The sequence below is a fragment of the Carassius gibelio genome, chromosome A13 (assembly GCF_023724105.1).
Source record: "Carassius gibelio isolate Cgi1373 ecotype wild population from Czech Republic chromosome A13, carGib1.2-hapl.c, whole genome shotgun sequence".
NCBI lineage: Eukaryota > Metazoa > Chordata > Actinopteri > Cypriniformes > Cyprinidae > Carassius > Carassius gibelio.
The window spans coordinates 13,678,642-13,702,362 of NC_068383.1; the positions used below are offsets into that span (position 1 = coordinate 13,678,642).

General features: G+C 36.9%; 2 protein-coding genes across 6 annotated transcripts in view; one reads left to right on the top strand and one right to left on the bottom strand.

Moving 5' to 3' along the window:
• LOC128026215 (STE20-like serine/threonine-protein kinase) overlaps window positions 1-3,488 on the top strand; it is a 28,668-nt gene extending 25,180 nt beyond the window's left edge. For all 3 annotated transcript variants that reach the window (XM_052613073.1, XM_052613074.1, XM_052613075.1), the window contains 5 exons: window positions 715-839; window positions 928-1,116; window positions 1,207-1,332; window positions 1,478-1,591; window positions 1,890-3,488. In XM_052613073.1, coding sequence (XP_052469033.1) covers window positions 715-839; window positions 928-1,116; window positions 1,207-1,332; window positions 1,478-1,591; window positions 1,890-2,036 — 701 coding nt within the window. In that variant the 3' untranslated portion in view covers window positions 2,037-3,488. The remainder of the gene's footprint in view (window positions 1-714; window positions 840-927; window positions 1,117-1,206; window positions 1,333-1,477; window positions 1,592-1,889) is intronic.
• LOC128026214 (collagen alpha-1(XVII) chain-like) lies at window positions 3,300-22,783 on the bottom strand. Of its 3 annotated transcripts, none has more exons than XM_052613072.1 (57): window positions 22,681-22,783; window positions 21,572-21,632; window positions 21,314-21,364; window positions 21,032-21,139; window positions 20,680-20,871; window positions 20,520-20,567; window positions 20,273-20,299; window positions 19,526-19,573; window positions 18,387-18,527; window positions 18,006-18,179; window positions 17,710-17,781; window positions 17,530-17,604; window positions 16,562-16,636; window positions 16,305-16,457; window positions 15,335-15,424; window positions 15,170-15,214; window positions 14,911-15,069; window positions 14,494-14,733; window positions 14,307-14,357; window positions 14,143-14,169; window positions 14,018-14,044; window positions 13,834-13,896; window positions 13,385-13,489; window positions 13,166-13,219; window positions 12,978-12,995; window positions 12,802-12,855; window positions 12,673-12,708; window positions 12,543-12,578; window positions 12,381-12,443; window positions 11,435-11,470; window positions 11,236-11,307; window positions 11,113-11,139; window positions 10,949-10,984; window positions 10,407-10,442; window positions 10,244-10,324; window positions 10,004-10,039; window positions 9,807-9,890; window positions 9,645-9,722; window positions 9,390-9,440; window positions 9,187-9,249; window positions 9,035-9,094; window positions 8,853-8,879; window positions 8,694-8,738; window positions 8,365-8,442; window positions 8,231-8,278; window positions 7,852-7,989; window positions 7,663-7,770; window positions 7,470-7,577; window positions 7,259-7,375; window positions 7,079-7,174; window positions 6,841-6,984; window positions 6,603-6,743; window positions 6,191-6,376; window positions 4,720-4,881; window positions 4,535-4,615; window positions 4,337-4,417; window positions 3,300-4,139 (listed from the first exon to the last, which is right to left on the bottom strand). In XM_052613072.1, exons 2-57 carry the CDS (start codon window positions 21,624-21,626, stop codon window positions 4,096-4,098), a joined length of 4,551 nt encoding a protein of 1,516 aa, XP_052469032.1. In that variant the 5' UTR covers window positions 21,627-21,632; window positions 22,681-22,783; the 3' UTR covers window positions 3,300-4,095. The 3 variants fall into 3 exon arrangements, with proteins under 3 accessions (XP_052469032.1, XP_052469031.1, XP_052469030.1); XM_052613071.1 differs by having other exon boundaries at window positions 10,244-10,321; window positions 20,680-20,892; XM_052613070.1 differs by having other exon boundaries at window positions 20,680-20,892; window positions 22,681-22,782.
• Window positions 22,784-23,721: the final 938 nt, after the last annotated feature.

The window sequence follows — 23,721 nt, forward strand, 5'->3', positions numbered from 1 at the left end:
TCTACCGTGGGCTGTCCACAGACTGCGCTCCAGACTTACCCCAAATCATGACGTGTTACATTTTTGAAATAAAAATTGGAAAAAGTTTAAATGTAAATATTCGAGCTAATTTTTTTATCGTGCGATTAATTGATTTATCGACTATCGTGACAGGCCTATAGTCAGTCACTCTATAAACAGAGGCCTCTGTAAAATTTTCTTGCATCAATAATAATGGAAAGCATGTTAAGTGTTTTTTGTTTGCCTGCAGTATGACCTCAAATAGTTTCAAACATCAGTTTGATGTTATGAGGAAGTCCTGTAGACCTTTTGTGTCAAATTGTGGTTATGTTCATTATAAATAAATTAGCTGCGCATATATGGTGATCGAGTTATCTAGGTCACACTTTCAACTCCAACCAGGGGAAGGAAACAAGCCAAACATGCTACCTGCTTCTACAGACAGTAAAGCGCTCTCTAAACTGCATGTTATTTTCAGACAGGGGTCCAATTATAAAGGCCAGCCATATGTCTCTTGGGGTGCGTCCCAGATCTCATTTGATGTGACGTGCGAGTGAAAATGATTCCAGTTGAGATTGGCCTTCTATGATTTGTAATGAACTGTATGACTTCATGTCTGCAAAACATGTCTAAACCTGCATGGAGTCAAACGGTCTGGTTCTAATGGCTGAGAATCACTCCATTTGCTCTTTTCTTTGGCTCACAAACCCACAGCTCGAGAGGCAGCCATGTGGGAGATGGAGGAGCGCCACCTGCAGGAGAAACACCAGTTGCTGAAGCAGCAGCTGAAGGATCAATACTTCATGCAGAGACATCAGCTTCTCAAAAGACATGAAAAGGTGAGACCTGTGAATCAAAAGCGAATCAAAGCCTGGTATTTTTTGGAGCCACTCTCTAACTGTTTATTCCCACGTGACGGGTTACCAGGAGAAGGAGCAGATGCAGGGTTACAACCAGCGGCTCATAGAGGAGATGAAGAACAGGCAGGCACAGGAAAAAACCCGGCTGCCCAAGATCCAGCGCAGTGAAGCCAAGACCCGCATGGCGATGTTTAAAAAGAGCCTGCGGATCACTGGCACAGGAACACCAGAGCAAGACCGAGAGAAGATCAAACAGGTCAGACCCTCTTTCGAAAAACTTTGTCAAGATCAGAGAAATCAGGCTTGTGTTAAGACCTAAGGGGGTTTTCTGCTTTATTTCGAGCAGTTTGCTTCTCAAGAGGACAAGAGACAGAGGAATGAGAGACTTCATCAGCATCAGAAACATGAGAACCAGATGAGAGACCTGCAGCTGCAATGTGACTCCAACATCAGAGAGCTTCAACAGATGCAGGTCTGTAACACACACACACACACACAATCTCACTGTTGTCCTCTTTCCTTGGTGCTTGCATTTTTGCACATTTACTTTTAAATGAAATTATTCTGCCCTCTATCTTTGATTGTAACATCTGATTTGTTTTCTTTTTTGCCATCAGAATGAGAAATGCCACCTTCTGATTGAGCATGAGACTCAGAAACTGAAGGAGCTGGATGAGGAGGACAGTCAGGAGCTGAAAGACTGGAGGGAGAAGCTTCGGCCCAGGAAGAAGGTATTCACATTTCATTTCATTCACATTTCATTCATCCAGGTAAACCTGATCATTTCAAGTGCATATACGCTACATATAAACCCAATATATATAAAGCTGAATTTTAGTAGATGTTACTCAAGTTTTCAGTGCTGCTTAATATTTTGGGGAAACTTTTTTTCAGAAGAGATGTTCAAAAGAACAGCATTAATGAGCAAATATGAATTAGGTCACATTGTTCTGGAATGCTCATATATTTTGAGTAGGACTGTTCATTGTAAGTACGCATACTGTATGATCCTCTCCTGCTCTCCCTTAGGCTCTGGAGGAAGAGTTCACACGTAAACTGCAGGAACAGGAAGTCTTCTTTAAGATGAGTGGAGAGTCCGAATGCCTCAATCCCACCACCCAGAGCAGAGTCTCTAAATTCTACCCCATTCCCAGTGTGCACTCCTCTGGCTCTTAATCATCACTGCGCTTTATCTAAAGTGAGGAAGAGCTATTCCAGTCATTTAGCCTTTTAAAGGTATGAGATCAGAATAGATGCATGGGGTTGAAATGAAATTCCAAAATACCTGAAAGTTGGAATCTAACAGTGATGAAGGACAAACCTCATGCATTACCTAGACATGCTTTTTTGCCACGTTTAATCCAATGGATTAACATTGTAGTTTTCTGTACGTTGTCTTCTGGTCATGTTAATTTGTGCTTGAGATGTTAGCACAAATTAGTAATGAATACACTCAGGCAATAACATCTTGTCTTTGTGGAATACATAAATAAGACCGCCTTAATGAGAGTCACATGATGACCATAACAAACATAACATCACATGCAGAAAATACCACTAATAGGGTGAAAGGTTACATTTAAAAGAGCACGTGGACACACTAGTCACTGTAACTCTCAGTTCTCTACTAAACGTTGCAAAGCTAGTAAATGAAGCTTCAGTGCTGTTAAATAGTCTTGATGCAGCTATTAAATGTCGTTCTTTACTTTTTAAACAAACTACTAATTTTAACTCTTTCTTTTATTATCTAACTTAAGTTTTAATATATTTGTAGTCAAGGAATGTAACCCATAAGATGACATTGCACACGTTAAAGCAAAAAACATATGCAGTAGTGATCTTTTTAGTGCATCAGGAAGGAAATATTGCCCAAATAATACAATGATGTCATTTCTCATTTGGCCAGAGTACCCAAGTTTATTTTTTTAATTGAGCAAATTAATTTCACATATTTGAAGAAAAATAGGGCAGTCTTGAATGTTTTATATATGGTGTTAAAAAGTTATTTATGGATTTAACTGAAGTCGAATGTTTTTATTGTTAGTTCTTTTTCCCTGTTTCAGCGACATACAAGGGGAATATGAACTTTCACATGTGAGATTATCTTAAATTCAGGTTTTCTTTTAATTGGAGGACATATCGTTTGATTGATGTAGAGCAGTGTTTAGTCCATTGCAGTCTGCAAAAGTGTTTCAGTGTGAAGACATGAACATTTCTCACTGTTGATGAGGACTTTTCATCTGTTTTAAGCTCTATTTTTGGTAACATGTTTTCTGCAAGAAATTACACGTCTGCAATCTTCTCCATAATATGACATGCTGTGCTTATATGCTGTTGCATGCTGAAAGAAATCCCGAATGCTGTACTTTTCCAGAGACGGGAACTTTTTGAAAAGACAATGCATTTTAAAATAGCTTGTTTTAAAAGTTGGTATTTGCAAAAAAAAAAAAAAAAAAAATCAGGATACTTGTTCAGAGACAGAAAGTCCCAGTCTCATTCAGTTGAAGAGTGACCTTAATCGTCATTGGAATATCTGATGCATTTGAGGTCAATTTCTGTATCTAAATGCTTGCATCCATTGGTATACTGTAATAATGGTGTAAATAAAACTCATTGTATTTTCTTTGATATTTTTTTGGTGTTTTTTTTTTTTTTTTTTTTTAGTTCTATGTTGAAACTATAAAATTACTATCGAAATCATATTCTATTCTTTTTTACATATTCAGTTTTTCTTTTTACTTAAAAATTGACTCCTAGCAAATGGTTTAAAAAACTTTCATTAAGATCTCTGTTTTGTTTTGTTTAATATTTCATGTTACATTTTTATTTTTATTTTATTTTTTGCATTTACAATGCAAAACTTCACCATAGACAAGAGTCATACAATACAAAAATAAAAATACAAAAAATAAAAACGCCCACAAGGGGTAAAAAAAAAAAAAAAAAAAGAACCTTTCAAGTGCTATATTCAATGTTAGATAATGAAAACTAAGACTGTTGTCTTAAACCCATGCTTATAAAGCTGAAAATTGTTTGGAATGTATGGATTATAATATTTCATGCATTTGTTGTTTATAAAACTGTACACTGTGATAAAATAGAACCCAAACAAGCATCTGAGCTGTTACTTCATAAAAAGAGGCTAGTTCATGAATTTATCTTCTTAAAGATGTGTATTGTTTGTTTACAATGTCACTGCATCCAAAAAAGTGTGCTGCTGCAAATGCGGTTGTTCTTACACCCCATTGGTCCGAATCCATCTACCAGTCTGGAAATCACCTAAAGTTGAATATGGAGACACATGTCAGACTGACTGCTGGATCCAGCGCTCCCTTAAAATACGTCATTATTTGATGATTTTTAGATGCTGGTTGATGATGATGAAAACATAAAAACCTTGAATATTATAACATTTTATGCTAGTATACAGTATAAGATGAGAAGCCAAGTATACAACTGATATATCGTTTTCTAACCTTTTTCACCCTTTTCTCCCGTTGCTCCCTCTGGTCCTCTTTGTCCCGGAAGGCCAGGTATCCCCGAGCTCCCCGTTTCCCCTGTGATCAAATACAAGCATATTCACAGCTCGTCGCTTTGATTTGACTTCAAGCAGGCAGCACTTCAGTTCTCGATTCCTTGTCCAGTAGGGCTATATGACTTCTTATGAATGGTACCTTTTTCTCCTTTAGGTCCAGGGTATCCTCGGTCTCCTTTGGGTCCTTGCCTGCCAGGAGGCCCTGGGATGGTCCCATATGCTGAAAAGATAAATAATGTTTAGGAATAATGATACAAGACAAATATGCTGATTAAATATGCAATCAGTATGTGATAAAGTATGTGAGTAAAAGTGGATACTAACTTCTAAAGAAGTCCATTAAGTCAGCCGTCACATTTCCGTAGGCGGCAATCACACGGCTGTACCCGGGTGGCCCGGGAGGACCGGGAGGACCAGCGGGTCCTTGGATCCTTCCTGCTTGTGTTCTCCAGTATCCCTCTGTCAGGTCCTGCAGTATACCTTGATCTAAAGGAAACAAGCTAGATTAATTTTCTCATAAACACTATGATGGACTGACCACCTGTCCACAGTGTTTCACTGACTATGGCCCAAGACACTTGGACTGGCTCCAGTCCCTCTGCATAGGATAAGTGATTTTGGAAAATGGATGGATTTGCTTGTTATTACTGTGCAACTTATTTCTTTTAGACACAACACTGCCAGATACTCAGTACCAAACAAAGCCAAAGCAGAATCACACACACACACAAACACACAATTAGTAGTGTTTTGTTCCTAAATGAGTCAGTGTTTTAGAACAAATTGATTGATTAGGTGAATGACTCAATGACTCACACAAAAAGATCATGGCTGCATCCAAATATGCATATTCCCCTACAACCCAGTCAAAGTCCCTTTAAAGTAGTTTACAGTCTTTGACCCAGTGGGCACTTTGATATCAATTTGACGTCAAATATTAGTCTAGATGCTATAACAATTTTAATTTACATTTCTTCCTGTGGTACTTGGGTGAAAACAGGAGGTTAATTGCACATTGAAATTGGTTAAATGTACATGTTGGGCAATATGTTTGATATTTAATTCACGTCAAATCAATTTCTTAATTCAATATTTGACTAAGGTTTTTTTTCGTCAATTTGATTTCTTTTTAACATCATTTGCCCTCTGGGTATATAGTTGACTAAAGAACAGTATGTGAATAACTGGTATATCCAAAGTCACAGTACTCATAAAACAATAAAAAGTCACAGAAGTCGAGCATGAATTCCAGAGCAGCACTTTTGTTTTAACTGTTTTAACATAAGTATATTTAATGTAACTATTTTATGCTAAAACTGTTTAACGATCATCAGTAATATTCAGTTATGCTAACTCAACAACTTTGTCAAATTTCTCGGTTTTGAATTGAAAAAACAGCCTATTGTGATTCACATAATTTATAACGGAATGTAAAAAAAGACAGAAAACATTATCATAGCTGTTTCTGCATAGTAAAATTGATTATTTAATATAAATTATATATGTAAATAAAAAAAGTTTAATGTATTTAGTCCAGAATACATTTATACTATATACTGTAGAACATACTCTTTTAACCTGACATAATTACTTTCTTAAAAGAAGTAACTACTTAGTGTATAGGAAAAAATGGTTAATTTTTTTAGAGGCTCGCTTTAACTTGTTGAGGAAACCAAACCAAAAGCATACCTAAGACTATAACTGTTCTTTTGCTGCATTGCAAGTGCATTAAGTTAATTTTACTGTTTTATTATGAATATAACTGGTCCGTGGGCTTGAATGAAACTCTACTCACTCTTAATGTAATCAGTCACTTTGAGTGCGACATTGGAGTAGTCTACCGGTTCACTGATCTCAGAGCCATAGCGGTGTTGGCTTCTAGCATTGTGATAACTGTGTCCAGGTTCACCACGTTCACCCTTCTGACCAGGCAGTCCAGGGGGCCCAGGGGGACCATGAACGTAGCGCCTCATAGTGTCACCTGAACAAATAAGAGACTATTTATTGATGCGCCAATCAACCACAGAGTGCTTCCAGAAATTGGTCAGACAAATCTAGGACACCGACAGATTAAAATCATGCATTCAACTTTGAAAATGTAAAATGGCATGAGATCACTTGTTAAAAATCAGTCAATGTCCACCGTTATAAAGTTACACTGAGGAGTCAGTTTCCAGAGTAGAGTGTGTGTGGTGAGTGACACTCACTGTTTAGGTAGTCATGGAGCTCAGCGCGGATCTGTTCTCGTGCAGAAGATCCTGAATATGATACAAGGCCACTAGTGTCTCCTGGAGGACCCTGGGGACCGGGTGGACCAGGTAGGCCTGGAGGTCCCCTAAAACCAGATTCTAAATAATAGAGAATCATATAATGAGTTTTTTGCAAAACTTTTGTATTAGTTTTTTTTGTATTAGACAGTACAATAATGCTCATGAGAGGACTCACTCTGTAGGTAGAGCTGGATTTCCTCAAGTCTGTAACCTGTGACTGCAGAGGAGCCTCCTGGGATGCCAGGTGGACCAGGGGGTCCCTGTATTCCTTGAGGACCAGGGGGCCCAGGACGTCCAACGCTTCCACTAAGCCCTGACCCTTCAAACACATTCAAAGTGGAATATGAGGAAAAGAAACCCTTTGCATGTTATCAAACAAAACATTACAAATCATTTTGAACAGAAACACATACTCTGAAGCAGAGCGGTTATGTCACTGTAGGAAGCACCTGGCTGGCCGGGTGGGCCGGGGGGGCCTGGTGGTCCACTTCTGCCTGTCATTCCCTGCTCTAAACACAAATTCAAAAATGCCATTAGAACGACAGAATTCAATCTATTGCAGCTTCAAAATAAGATTCATATTAAAGACACACCATTCATCATTCTGATGGCATAGTTTGCCACTTCCTGTGCATTAAAGGTACTAGCACTAATCCCAGGTGAACCCGGAGGTCCTGGAGGGCCAATCACATAACGCCTCACATCTTCTCCTGAGCATAAGAAAGTCACTGGGTCAACTCTCAGATTCAAGATTCAAAAGGCTATTTACATTATACACAAGTGGGTCTGACATGGTTTACTCACTCTGTAAAAGGGAAATGATGTAGTCAGCACTTATACTTCCAGGTGGGCCAGGAGGTCCTGGAGGTCCTTGAGGACCTTGGCTAATACTGTTACCACTAATTCCAGAGCCTGAATCAAAGTGATATTTTTTTACCACAAATGCAGCATGATGCAGAGACATTCATGAAACATTACTCAGCAGATCATAACGTACGCCGAATGTAAGCGATAACCCGAGATGCCACGTCCTCTACAGACACTGATGGACCAGGTGGACCAGGTGGTCCCTGAATACCAGACAAATGCTGCCTCATGCTGTCACCTGTGGAGAGGATGTCACACATTCATGTGAATATGACCGTCAGGAGCAGCTGTGTGATAATTCAAATGAACAGGTACTCACTCTGCATATACTCCATGATGTAACGACGATAGTCTGCAGCAGAATGGGATCCCCCAGAATGACCTGGTTGACCGGGTGGACCAGGAGGTCCTGGAGGACCAGTCCGCCCTTGTGGCCCGACTGCAACTGCTCCTGATACTGACGGCAACAAGAAGTGGCACAAGAATTATGGTACTGTTTTGCTTTGGGAACCTCTTTTGATCGTCAAATATGGGGCTGCATTAAATATTTAGTTCACCCCAAAAATTATAGGATTAGAGAACATGGGAAAAAAAATTTATTGTGTTGAACAAAAGATGAACTAAAGTCTTATAGATTTGGGATGAGATGAGGATTGTAATTTTTTGGTGAACACATACAGTACAACATTAATACTTACCTCTTGATTCTCCTTGGAATGCTGATGTACCTGGTACTCCAGGATCCCCTGGGAGATTATTTTAAAGATTACTGTACTGTAGATATTAATATAGTGGAATACAATGTCTCCCCATCGTTAGTCAAGGTTTTTACCTTTAAGACCATCTCGTCCAGGTGGTCCAGGAGGTCCTGGTGGACCTGGCTGACCTTGACCCACACCGTACTCAGAGACTATATAGAGTAAAAAACTAATAATTAATTCCATACTATTTATTGTTTTATGAACACTGTAATCTCTTCACAAGTTTTTAATTAACACCACATTAAGTATTATTTGGTCTAAGTACCAAAAACTAATACCATAAACATAAACTAAACAAAGGCAAACAAAACATAATCAAAACGTATTTTTAAGCAGATCTGTTGCTTTAAGTGTCACAATGTTAATGAATGTGTCAAAAAAACAAAAAAAAAAAACTTACTAACTCTACCGGGACTTCCTGGAAGGCCAGGTTGACCTGGTTCCCCTAAAAATAATAAATTCACATATGATAAATAAAGCATAAAGCAAATAAACGTGTTTTACTGTTATCAATTCTTGTCGACCAATATGAAGTGTTGGCTGGTGAAGAGAGCCTCACCTTGGTATCCTCTTGGACCTTGGGCACCTGAAATTTAAATAAATGTATCATTAGATATCTGATCATATTTAAATATTCTACTTTCTGACATCACATTTTCATAGTGCCTTCACTGATGATAGATTGGACTAAAGGTATCAATGAGTAGAATCAACTAAACATTAGTCCTGGGTAAGACTAACCTGTCACTCCCTTAGGCCCTTGGGGTCCTGGTGGCCCAGGTGGTCCGGCAAAAAATGTTCCTGTGCAGGCAGCATTTGTAAAATTGTGAGACTTAAAAAACCACAACACCCTTAGAACAATGTATAATACTAGATATATGCTGTGATCAAACCTGAATTAGGCACAAAGTTTCCTGGTTCTCCCTTGTCTCCTTTAGGACCAGGTCTGCCATATCCTAAGAGACAGTAACAAAAGAGTTGAGAAGAGTATGCCACAATAGGCAGGTATGAAAATGAGTTGATGTGCTGCAAAAATGAATAAAGATTTATCAAAGATTTGCTTTTTTGTGTTAACTACTCATTTAGTTCATCTTACCTTGTGCACCCGGTTCACCAGGTGGTCCTGGTGGACCTGGCCTAGAATCACCTATAGGGTGAAAAAATGGATTAAATGCATTGAAATATAATCTACTCTAAAGTTAATTTTATTTTGTCATATATAAAGCTGAATAATAATAATAATAATAATAAAACTCTTGAATTTCACATTTAAAAGACAATGTATGTGGCAAAACATCAAATATTCAACAGATGTTGATCCTGAAACTTTTCATGGATAATTTTATTGTACCTGGACGTCCAGGAGGCCCTGGGGGACCAGGAGGTCCAGGTGGTCCAGTAACACCAACATGTGTAGCACCATACTGTCCTAAAAATGTCAGAAATACAAGTGTATATTAATGCATTTCTATAAGTCACTATTGTTCAAATTAGATCTCACTTTCTGACTCACTTTCTGCTCGCGTTGCAACCAAAGTCTCACCAGTGTTAACAACAACACCTGGTTCTCCTTGATCTCCCTTATCACCTTTAGGACCTGCACAAAATCAAGGTGGATGGATGGATGCATGGAAGGTCAATTGGATATAATTTATATTCTACTAATATACAATAATACACTGCAACACCAGATGAAAAATGCACATTTACCAGGCTGACCAGGAAGTCCAGCAGGGCCAACGGGACCTAGCATCACAAGACATTTATACAATTATAAATATACTGTTGTACCCAAACAACCCAAGTGTAATTAGTTAAAAGTTATGATTATTAAATAATGCAACATTCCTGGCACAGTGTATTTACTAGTAAATGGGAGATAGGTGTTTTGAGTTGGCTGGATTTGTAATCTGTGTTTCTAACACTATGAAGATTATGAACATACAGTACCTGAGAGTCCTGGAGATCCAGGTGGGCCAGGAGGACCAGGGCTCCCAGGTGGTCCTGGTATTGCCACTGAGCTAGAACCTGCTGCAAAATTAAAACTCTCAGTAAATTCACATCACTGCGCAGTGAATGGTTAAATGTGTTTTAGTACTTCATGCAGTCTTACCTGCATTGATAACTCTTCCAGCCTCACCAGTCTCACCTGTGAACATTTTCAGATCAATTATTTAGACATTTATAGACACGGTTGCACACGATTCTAACATCCAAAAATAAGACAAAATATAATACGTATTTTTCGGACTATAAGCCGCGCCTGAGTATAAGTTGCATCAGTCCAAAAATACGTCATGACGAAGAAAAAACATATATAAGTCGCACTGAACTATAAGTCACATTTATTTTAGAACCAAGAACCAAGAGAAAACATTACAGTCTCCAGCCGCGAGAGGGCGCTCTATGCTGCTCAGTGAAAGCTACAGGAGAACTGAGCAGCATAGAGCGCCCTCTCGCGGCTGGAGGCGGTAATGTTTTCTCTTGGTTCGTTTCTCTCGGTTCATGTCAAATTCATTTTTGATAAATAAGTCGCAGGACCAGCCAAACTATGAAAAAAAGTGTGACTTATAGTCCGGAAAATATGGTAGCTAAAAACTTCAAAAAGCAGCTAAGCATAGATCCTGTAGTTTATTTTACTAAAACACACAGCACCTTTAGTTCCAGGCTGACCAGGATTGCCAGGTAGGCCTATAAGAAAAGAAAGCAAACATACTACTTTCATATATAGTTCAGATAAACTGTAAAAATATAAACTCCATAAAAATGTAACATATAAATCAGGTAGAGAAAAGAATGCAGTTCAAGTGATAGGTTACCTGGAGGTCCTTGAATCCCTGGAGTTCCTGTTGTAAAGTAGACAGTAGAAAAAAAATCAATAACATGCAGCTTGAGATCATTTTCTCAAAATGAGGATCATGTTTTTCTACATGCTTTTATACCTGGTTGCCCAGGATCGCCAGGTGGCCCTGGTGGTCCTCTGATTCCTGGTAAGCCAATTGAGCCTGGCTCACCTAGATATGATCAAAAATGACACAGAATGCAGACAAAGATTAAAATAAAGATGCAGAAATAGGTTAAAAACAAAACAAACAAACTAAAAATTGGTTTGGAATAATCAAATCTTAAAATGCCACTTACCTCGTTGGCCCTTTTCACCATCAGGTCCTTGAGGCCCTAGAATGAAATGACAAAATTACTCAGAGGGGACTTTTTATACCAATTCAATATTTGGGTTAAAGCAGTCATGATAATAATAGAAATTTAATAGATTCCATGCACCAACTACGTAATCTAGACTCGGAATATATAATATAGTAATATTATTTAGTGATATTGTTTAAAAAAAAATAGCATCAAACAAATGAATGGCACAAACATTTCAAAAATTTCTGTCCATTTACCATCTGTTTAGATCTACTTTATTTACACTAACATTCAAATGGTTGGGGTCGGTAAGATTTTTTTATGATTGAAAGAAGTATCTTATGCTCGCCAAGACTGCATCATCAAAACATAAATACAAAAATATTGTGAAAACTTATTACAATAAAAAAGCTATATTCTATTTTATCTATTTTTTATTTTAACAGGTAATTTATTCCTGTAATGGAAAAGGAAATGTTCAACAGCCATTACTCCAGTATTCGATGTCCCTTCTGAAGTCATTCTGATATGCTGATTTGGTGGTCAATAAACATTGCTTATTATATTATTATCAGTGTTGAAAACAGTCATGCTGCTTCATATTTCTGTGATAATTAAAAAAAAATATATTTTTTTTCATGAATTGAAAATTAAAATGACAGCATTTATTTGAAACAGAGTTTTTATATTTTTTGGGGTGTTGATGGCCAACACGTCATGGTTAGAAATATAGCTCTGTCTGTTGTTGAACTGTATGCATATAATGCTTATATACAGTATACAGTCAACCCGAATTGGACTCAATTTTCTGAGTTTTGGATTTGCGGATCCCCCTCCACACTCTTCTGCCTGTCACATGTCTGTTCTCTCCCTATTCTAACAATAAAATGGCAAAAAGCCCAAAATCTCAGGTTTGTGTCTGTTCCTACAGATGAATCACCTGCTGATCCTTTAGCTCCTTTCTCACCAGATGGCCCTTGTCGTCCTGCAGCACCAGGAACACCTGACAAAGGGTACAGTGATTTAACAATGAAGGAAATATTTGTAAACATGGCACAATTGAATAAAGTTCTTTGATATGGCTCAGTACAAACATACACACCTGGCAATCCATTTTCTCCTCTATCACCATGATCACCTGATACAACACACATCATTTGACATGAATTCACATTGACTATACTAACGAAATGGATACTGTATTTCAGGCTGACATATAATTGGTTACAAACCTTTACTTCCAGGTGGACCGGAGAGACCTCTTTCACCTGGAAAGATTTTTATTTTTAAACGATAAACATTAGGATTTTGTTCTTATAATGCTTTTTGAAAACATACCAAGTCTTCATTGTGATACGCACCTTTAGGCCCGGCAGGACCTGGTTCACCTCTAAAACCTTGAGGGCCTTGTTCACCTGCACAGATTAAAAAAAAAAAAAAAAAGATATGTATATATTTTTGTTAATGTCATTAATTTATAACACAAAAATAACATGATTGCACTAAAATATTTTTTTGTAAAGAAAGAGTTGATTACCATGTAAACCACTAGCACCTGTTGAACAAACAAAAAGAGAACACAGATCAAACACATGCTAATATTGCATGACTGCTTAATGATTATGTGACATTTATATATATTTATGCCCATGCATTTCATTTGCCAATCTAAATGAAAAACAATGATTCTGTACAGCTAATTTCACTGAATTATAATATATTGACCTTTAGGCCCAGGTGGACCAACAAGACCAGGAGAGCCAGGAGAACCAGGAATACCTGGAGAAAAAAACAGATACACAGACACATTGTAAATGAGATCAAAACAGTTGTTTTATTTTCACATTTATCTTGTGTATGAGAACCCTATATTGTATTGAATGGAATACAAATTAAATGCTATCACTATCAAGAGCGATATTCTCCAAGTATGCAATATCATACCCCTTTCACCCTTCTCTCCGGCTCCTGAGGGCCCTGGCTCACCACGGGGTCCAGGCTGACCATCTCTTCCCCTGAAACCCGGTGGTCCTTCTGGACCATGTTCACCTGTCATATACATTTTAAAGTTTTAATGAGGCAACATCTGGAAAATGCTGATGTTTTTAGTAAGAGCATTAACATTACTGAGTCCAGTGTTCACAGAAGAGCTGTATCTATATAATGCAGGTAGGGATTAATCAGTCAGCTGGTTAGTATGCATTGATTTTATTTTAAGGTATTTGTTAGTGCAACAGCATTAGCACCTGTCAGCTGCGGCATTTATGGACTGTATCTAAAGTTTAACCTCTTATGCTTTTGGGTTAATTGTTGATTTACTTTGTGATTTCCACACACAACTGACGATAGTGAATGTTTTTCCACAAAATGAAAATATTGCATGTTTCAGGTACCTGCACTTCCTTTGTCTCCTTTTTGCCCTTCTCTTCCTGGATGTCCTGGCATTCCTGGTGGACCTAGATACGAACAAATAAATAAATAAATAAAACAAAAAACAATGAAATCTTCATTCTGAAAGACTTCATTCTGCACGTCTGTTAAGACTAACTCTACAAGAAGTTCAAGCATTATTCTTACCTGGTAGGCCTGGAAAACCGTTATCACCTGAAAAACAGGTATTTTCATGTTTGAGACTGAAAGCATATAATATAAACAGTTCATCTAATTCACATGTTCACAGCTAGTTTTAAAATGGTACAAACCCTTCGTTCCTGGAGATCCGGTGTCACCTAAGAGTGGTGAAAAAAGCAAATGTGTGATTGATGTAGTGATGTAAAAGAAGATTATTGACCGCTAAATCTCCATAGAATGTAGGAATAAAGTTTTCTGTACTGGAAGTTCAGTAAAGACTGAATATCTGGTGTACCTTTAGGCCCTGGAAGTCCTCTTTCAGTTTTAACTGAAGAAGCAAGGAAGACTAGACACACACACACAAAAATTTATATTATTATTTGTATTAAATGTATGCATATATGACATTTTATAAACAATGCACACCACGTCTAGTTGCAGGTCTTGTTTGTGTGTCTAAGCAGAACTGTGTTCTCATGTACCTTTCATGGCTTCAGACTGCAGCTCTGCTCTCAGTATTTGCTGTACATTTCTCTGCAGTACAGAACTGTCTGAATAAACTGCAGAATCCAGTGAATTAACATATGCCGCTTTACTTCCAGCATCTTTATATATGCTAGTGTCATCAATAGGAGAGGACAGACGACTCGTGTGGGATTTCATGGAGGAGGATATTTCTTCAAGAGCGCTGACACGAGACTTTAGATTCTTTACCTCCTCAGCTTCAAGGAAAAGAGATTAGCAACAGATTAGAAGGCAATATGCAATAGTGCATATATTTACGTTGTAAAGTCTTAAAACGAAGCTACAAGCGGTTTCAAATGTCTTAGCAATAATTGTTTCCCAACAGAAATAGTGAATAAATGTATCATGTCTTTCGTTAAAATGACAAGACTTACATAAAGCAATGAGTCCAAACAGAAGGCCGAGGAGCAGCAGAAGACTGAGCAAAAACCCCAGCAGCCACTTCCACCAGGAACAGCAGTTTGGCCCACATCCACAAAGACCCCCTCCGTACTTAGAGTCATCGTCATCAACAACCTTAGCCTTGTGAATCTCTGACAAGACACAAACGGCAGGAGACAGGTGAGCCACTCTTTTACAGCATTACTGTATACTATATTATGTGCTATGTTTTTTTTTAAATAAAGGATTTACCTGCATATGTAGCCTTATCTTTTGTTGACACTGATGTAGACCCATCTATGGAGAGGTAAAAAAAAATGTTTTGTGATTTTTTTGAGACAAGCAGTGACATCTCTTAACCTAATATCCCTCATATCAAACATAAACATCAAGAGACATGAAAATGAATTCCCTTACAATATGCACCAGAGCTAGACTTCACAGGAGCCCTTTCAGAATAGCTGGTCGTTATAGTTTCCTTCTTCACTGAAACATCTGAATATGACCCTTCAAAGCAAAGATTGTGTATATTCAGTTAATAAGTTAGTGTTAGTGTAGGTCATTGCATTAATCATGTTATATTTTGAATCGCTTTCATTCAAACACCACAAATAATTCCCTTTGCAGCATCAAATACTACGGTGCCTGTGAGAGGACATGGTCGCTTCACTTAGTTTTGTCGTGGCCATGACATAATAACTTGTGGGAATGTCATATTATGTCATGGCCACGAGATAATTTTGTCGAGGTAACAACATCTTTATGTCGTGGCCTCGAGATGTTATGTTGAGGGAACGACATGTTTTTCTCGTGGCCACGAGTTTAATGCGTAAACAAACCTGCGTTACCATAGCAACCCGGGATTATCAGAGATATATTCATTCATATTTTATTTGGAATTACAAAATGATTATATTATTTATTATAGAAAATATTTCATTATTAAATTATTATAATAACCATTTGCCTTTATTACGTGTGATAGTCAGCATTCTAATGAAGTTTATCATGGATAAATAATAAATTGAATGAATAATTGTTATAATAATGAATGAATAAATAGATTTGCTTGTAAATGAAAACACAGCACGCTCATTTATCATCACATCATGTCAAAACTTTATTGGCATAATTGTCAGATAAGTGATAAATGAGCCTGTTGTGTTTTCATTTACAAATGACACAGCCCCATCAAGCACCCTCTTATATGTAATAAAGGCCGGTAGCCAAGGCATATGGTTACTATAATAATTTAATAATAAAATGTTTTCTATAAAAAATAATATATCCCACGAACTAATATCTCGTGGCCACGACAAAACTAAGTGAACCTACCATGTCTTCTCACGGGCACCATAAAATACAACACTTAGTGTCCTGTGTTTACCTCCTGTCCCATTGGGGGTGCTGTTGGTAAACTGCTTTCCACTGTCTTTGGTCAGGATAAGTTCTTCGGTTTCTCTCTTCGCTGGAATGTTCTCTTTCTCCAGTGTCAGGTATCTCTTTGACACATTCTCATTAAGGGTCCTTGTACCAGTTCCTAAATATGACACAAAGGCTTAATTTTTATAATGCCAAACTGAATATACCTTAGAGAACTACAGTAGCCATAAATCTTTTTTCCTGAGTGAGTATAACAAACACCTGAAGTAGAGACGCCTGTGCTAACAGCAAGTGTGCTGTTGGGACTTGAGGAATAGTTCTTCTGCACTCCATATCCTAAAAATACCCACATAACAAATAAACAATGATATCTGAATATCAAGTATATATCTGCCATTTAAAAGCATCATTGTCTACCTCTTTAAAGAAGTAAAGATAGTTCTGATTTTTACTTGCTTTAAGAACATTTTTACTGATCCAAACAGAACAAACAAAAGCATTAAATTAGCCAAAAGTGTGAGTAAATACATTTACCTTGTTTCAATCTATCAAACTTTCCACAAAAATTTTAAGCAGCACAACAGTTTTCAATATTGATAATCAGAGGATCAATAATCAGAAGAAATATTTCTTGAGCAGCAAATCAGCAAATTAGAACTTTTTCTGAAGGGTCATAAGACACTGAGATTTGATATTTATGATTATATTACATAAAAAAAATAATAAAATAAAAAATAATTCAATTTAAATTGTAATAATATTTCACAGTGTTACTGTTTTTACTGTATTTTGATCAAATAAATGCAGCCTAAGTGACTTCTTTCAAAATACCTTACCAACCCCTATCCATTGAACAATATTGTATTTAGATAATATTATATTTATAATTTACATTAAATGTTAGGATTTTTAACACTTTTACTGCAAAACAATAAAATACAGTAAAAATTAATACTGATTTGTTGATCATATTCATTCCATCCTAACAGCTTCCTCTAAGCCTCTATTCTTGCAATTTCGACAAAACCTAATTTATGTTAGCCATCTTTTCTAGACAATATTAACATTGTGACATTTAAACAGCAGAACACTGTTTACTACTTTGACAATCCAGCACTGGGCAACAGAGCAAGTGACGATTCTTATCAACTGTCCTGAACCTCTCTCACATTGACCCCAGGCCATTTTTGTTGTTGAGCTCTGTTGTGTACAGTAAATATAACAAACACCTGCAGCGGAGACGCCTGTGCCAACACCAAGTGTGCTGCTGGGACTTGTCACATAATTCTTCTGGACACCATATCCTAAAAACAATCACATAAACATGCTTACAAGAAATATTATTAACCTGTCATTTTTCAAATCAATGTCATCACAATTATTTAATATTATAAAGCCTCAAAGGATACCTGATTGTGTGTTAACTCCACTGGTGGTTAGAACTCCACTAGCAGGAGCTAAATTGTTGTGGAAGCCATACACTGTAAGTCAAGAAAAAACATGGCTTATATATGTATTTTGGAGGACTGTGCCTTCAGCTGGATGTTTTGGTGTGTTACCAGTTTTATTTATAATAACACCAGAAAATAGAGTGTGATGTTGATGATGACTTGGTTAATAAAATGCAGAGGGAAGAATTCTCTTAGACAGAATAAATTCTCATTATTATCAGCTAACAGCTAAATCAGGGATCAACTCTGCAGACCTGATAAGGAGGATGGTGATGTGCTGTTAACAAGAGTAGCTCCCATTGATGTATTGTTGGTGCTGCTGTGGAAGGTGTACGCAGGACCAGTGGAGACTGTAGAGGGCAGGGTGGAGCTGTTCCATGTGTATGAGGCCAGCTCAGCCTCAAGAAGAGTGGTGTCATATTGCTCGACTGAAAAAATTTAAAGGAAGTCTTAACGCCTTGGAATTGAATGCAAGATCTCTATGCACAGATGAGCTGGGGAATTTGGAAATTTTTGTGCTTGAATATAAATGGGCTTTGCACACCATAGGTGTGGTTAACTACTACAAAATCTGTACTAATATAAAAGCCTTACTAATAACACATGATTTGTGAACGGCCAGATCCAAGTTTTACCTTGCTTGGTGGAGATCTTGGTGTCTAAGGTTCTGGCCTTGCGAGGTACAGGGAGAGGGGAGGAGGAGGAAGATCGTGTGGGGCTGACGCTGGCTGAACGTGATCCCTTCAGCAGCTTCTTCACATCATCCAGCTCTGTCCCTGTAGCAACAGCACTCTATTAGCCACAACATCGTGTCTAAACTTGCCTTCATGTTCACTCTCACATGCTACTGTCTGCTGTGGTGTTAAACAAAACTAAATACAGCTTTTCCTTGAGCATTTGAGAAAAAAAAACACACACTAAAAAAAACTAGATACACAGTGGCTTAGCTAGAGTTTTATAAATGGGGTGGCCAAGAACAATTCAGGTGGTCCATTGAACATGAGAGAAAGTCAGTGTATAACTCCAACCTGACATAAAAAAGCATGAATAAATCCTACAATTACTGATTATTTTACATTTAGGAAACCTAAAACTTCAGCTTACTTCAAACAGGAGTGCCAACATTTGCGTTCAGCCTGAAGTGAGAATTATTCAGCAATAATTAACAAGCTTGTGATTAAGTACATGTTATTTTTCTCTCCATTTTTCCAAACTAAACTATATGGGGAACCCTATTGTTAAGGTTAAAAGTTGATTTATATACAAGTTCATATTCGACCATTTTTATAGTAAAGTTATATCTATGAATTTTAATTATAATCAAAAAAGAGTAATTATACGAGTAAAAATATAACAAATGTAATTTTTTTTTAGCAAAATTACAATAGTTTAAAATAGTTTATGGACACTGAAGATATTTTCTAAGGTTATGTGACTGTTTTCAAGCTGCTCTCTTTCCGTGATTGAAACACTCCTTGAGAGATAACATGAGATGCTATACATTCAGTAACCTTGTAAAGTTGTAGTGTATCTTCCAACATGCCCTCGGATGTACATCCATGTTTATTCATCATTCATCCCCCACTGTAGGCCTACATTTGTTTACTTGCTTCCTCAAATTATAACAGGGCTGTTTAAACATTTCTCATCATATTAGTATCAGTTGTTTAATAATAATTTTTTCGTTAAGTTCTACACAGTACTGTACCTATATTTATTTTATTTATGTGATTTTCTAAGACAACTGAATTAGACAGAAAGAGGGATAACGTACATCTAGTGGAGGGTGATGCGCTCTGTAGCCTGGTCCTGATTTCCGTCTCTAAAACAAACACAGAAAGACAGAGCTAGAGAAAAAACACTTTAACTAAAAATTATCTCGTTCTTATTTCAACACCATTTAGCACATACAGTATATTAAAATATGTAACTGATCAGTAATGTCCAGGAACCACGAAGTGCTACAAACATGGAACACAGCATGGCAATGTTTACTTTCTGATATTGTAGACGTACCATACACTTTCCAGTTTATTCCACTACTACTTTTCAAATTCCATGGATATTGAATTTTGAATTGAGTGGAAATTATTTTATTAATTACCAGAAAAAAACTTAGGAAATGAACAGGAACACAGCTGTGTAGGGAACAATTCTCCGCGATAGCTCTCTGTTACAGTGAGTTGTAATAGACAATGGTATTTTTTCAGAAATTCTAGAAAGCTGAAAGTTTCGGGTTACGAATAAGAATCAAGTAGTGGTGTAATATATTTCTGACAAAGAAACAGGCCTGAGTTAAAGGTGTGTCTGGAGAGCGGCCCACCGTTTTTAGCCAGTCAGAAACACTCTGTGTGAATTACTGCATGTTTGGGTTTGCGGGAATGGATTTTGTGGGCGGGGTTTTGGAGAAAGTGTTCAAAGTAAAAATAATTGTAAGCATAATATCATTGGACAATAAGGATGATTATTATATGCAAAGTAATTCATACACTAGCTGCATTAGTGTAAATAATAATCTCACCCCTGCTTTGACTCCTTCCTCTTGAACCTGCAATTGAAACAAAAGGTGATGCAGTATTTCTTGTTTCTATTCATTTTTTACTGAGGAAGGCCTGGTGCCAAAACTTTTGATGATCCTGATTTTCCATTTGTGTTTTTTTGTACAATAAATATCTAAAAAAAGTGTGGATCCTGATTTCTTCATTTGTCTCTATCATAAAAACTATGTTAAAGTTTTTTTTGTTTTTTTTTTCAGCTGAGAGTCTTACCATAGTCTTTTCTTTTTATTTCTGGGGATGAATTGTCGCTTGAACTTTCTGTTGAAGTAAAAAATAATAATACATGCTAGTGTAATTATGAGGAACTGACAAAACAAATGCTTAATAAAGTATTTATTTGTTTATTAAAGTTTTCTCAGCTGTGACTAACCATCATAACGACGTGAATGAGTAGTTTTGCTTTTCCTCTCCACAAACAAAGGGGAGTCTTGTGTTCTTCTCATGCCATCAGTGGAGCTGGATCTCACCCTCGACCCTGTTCCCGATCCAGAGGAACCACCTGTCTTCCTGCTCACAGTTGTCTCCTCTGCCAGATATTCCCCTGATCCAGATCCTAACCCACCTGCACTCACACCCACAGATGCTGAGACACAGGAGCAGGGACAGTTTTAGCCATTTACGAGTTTATTTTAAATATTAAACATATAATACACAGTATAAAACCATAAAATCTGAAACTAACTATTGTGTAACTCTTAAAAAATAATGTTAGATTGGCTTACAGGATGAGAAAAAAGAACTGCTGTTGCTCGGAGTCAAAATGTTCTTCTCCAGGCCAGGAGACCTAGAGGTGCTTGACATGCCCTTGTTGGTCGATGCACTGAAGCCTCCTGCGGGTTAAAAACACAGTCAATTACAGCATTGTCCTCTTTAATATCATATTGAAAAAGATGCTCAAGTTACAGCCACAGTTTGACAGTCGAGGAAGAAGACATTGAATATGAATAAATCAGACAGTGAGAAGAAATCAAATGATCACGGGAAAGTGAACAGAGGTAACTTACGTGGAGGTAAAGATATAATTCTAGTAGTAGAAATTGTTGTTTCTGTGATGCCTGTTTTCATAAAAAATATGTTATAAAAGTGAAAATCTTGCTTTAAAATTCACAAAGATATAGCTGAATAAAACTTTTCCACTACGTCAATATAATAATCAAGCTTTTTAGTAACGTTACAGAACCAGGTCTTCAATGAAAAGATCTTCACAAAAGAGTTCAGGTTCATAGCAAACTGATAAACTCGAGCGAATCAAACACACTTACCTCTCTCTCCTGAACTTCCTCCTGAATAGTTTCTTTGCTGTCTTAAATCATCCATTCCATACTAAATAAATGCAGCAAAAGATCATTAATTATTATTGGTGTGACACAAAGCAGAATCAGTCTAGATCTACTCAAACAGAGCTTTAAGGTGTTTCTATAACAGTTGAACTGTGGGATAGTACTTGATGAGAAGAGCTGCAATAAACATTATGCGTAATAGACATTAACTTATTTAGTCAATTATACTTCATTTGTGATATATTCCTGTATGAAATTGCAGAATAACTTGTTTCCACAAGATGACCTGTTTTGTCCCTCACAGCAACACGTTTTTACAAGAAATGTTAGATGCATGCACACTGATAAACAAAAGGATTTCTTCTCTTTCCCGACAGCTTCTACTCAGGTTTCAAGGCAAGAATATTTTAGAAAGGGACTAAGACTATTCCACACCATATCCAAAAAGTAATTACACATGAAACATATACCCATATTCAACTTTAATGAAAAATACTGCCTTAAGAAAATTCTTTACTCCAACAAAAGACTAGCAAGTACAACCATAGTCTCATATTTACAGTGGAGAGAGTTAAGCAATTTATCACCACCCCACCCTCCTCACATCTTCAGTTTCAAACGCAAGACCAGCTACTGTTTCCCTACAAACCACAATACATGAAAAAGCTAAAAACAGTGAAAGGTCCCCCACAGACAAATAATGCCTTTATTTGCTATAAAGGTGATTGTCTGTGCAGGGCTTTGAACCCAACAAGGAAACATTAAAAACCTCTCATAATTAATGAAATGGACCCAGAATTATTTATCATTAAAATCACAAAGGTGTTTTGGTTTCTACTGTTTCAGTCTGGGTTCTTGTCTTTGGTGCAGAAACAAAATACAAAGAAATCTGATTGTTCACTTTTACACATAAATATTTCAAGAGAGCAGTGAGCTGATAGCACCATATAAAAAGCAACGATTATGAATAAATAAGAAGGAATATATTTGCATAGCCTAACTGAAGCACAAATGTATTGCTATTAATTTCTCTTTTCTCGTGATTAAAAAAAAAAAGGTTAGAACCCAAAATCATTAATAAAATGTATTACCTTTGATCCTTGATAATCTGAAGAGGAAGGGATTTTAGATAAAGTCCACTTAACAGTCGCCTGTGAACTTCACCTGTGCAGTATGAATGTTGTTACCTGATTCTGCTGTTTTCTTTCTGATATATTCTCTCTTCTTTGACCGGCAAGTCTCCACAGGAGTTCTGGGTAGGATTTTATACCAAGCCACTCCCCTGTCTTTTGGCAGGTACACAGACAGATTTATTTTTTTTAAAAGACAATACCCTCGGGAATCACAATTTTATTCTTTATGTTGGAGCAAACTAAAGCTTTAAGACATGTGCAGTTGAACACAGGTGTGGCTGGATGTATTATCTGTGCGTCAGGACTTTGCCTGGACTGACACACACACAAAAAAAGTTTGATCTACTACTGTTGGCATAGCAGCATAAGCATGACTGAAAATGCATGTTGTTCAGCTTGAAGCAGTTAATCTAAAATATTTTTTTATTAATTATGTAAGCTATTGTATAATAATGTTCCATGTAAGAAGTTAGGTATTAAAGACTTTGATTACATAGCCAACCTTACATTTGGGAGGCTCATGCTTGTCTCTTATTAAAATACACGACAGAAGTGCTTTATGAGCAACATACAGTACATATTGCATTTCAGATATACATTCTCAAGGAAAAAAGGTACAAAGCTGTCACTTGTACAAAAGCGGAACATATTAAAGGTACCCATTAGTACTTTAATAGTACCGTCCTATTTGATTAGCTCATATGTTTCCTGGGAATCAAATCATGTTTAAATACATTTCAAATCACTACAAAGAAAGCATGCATCTTTAAATAAACTGCAGGATCATGAATATAATAATTTAACTTTAGCTAAATATGTCAGATGATTACAAACAGAACATGATTTGGGGTCATATGAGGATATGTCCGGCTTTAAGAGTTTAACAGACTTACATCTTTACAGAATGTTCATGAATACCATTTTAACCAATCCTATGTGATACATATTAAGTAATTATATTACTCATTAATCATTAATCTCAGTGAATAATCCGAAGAC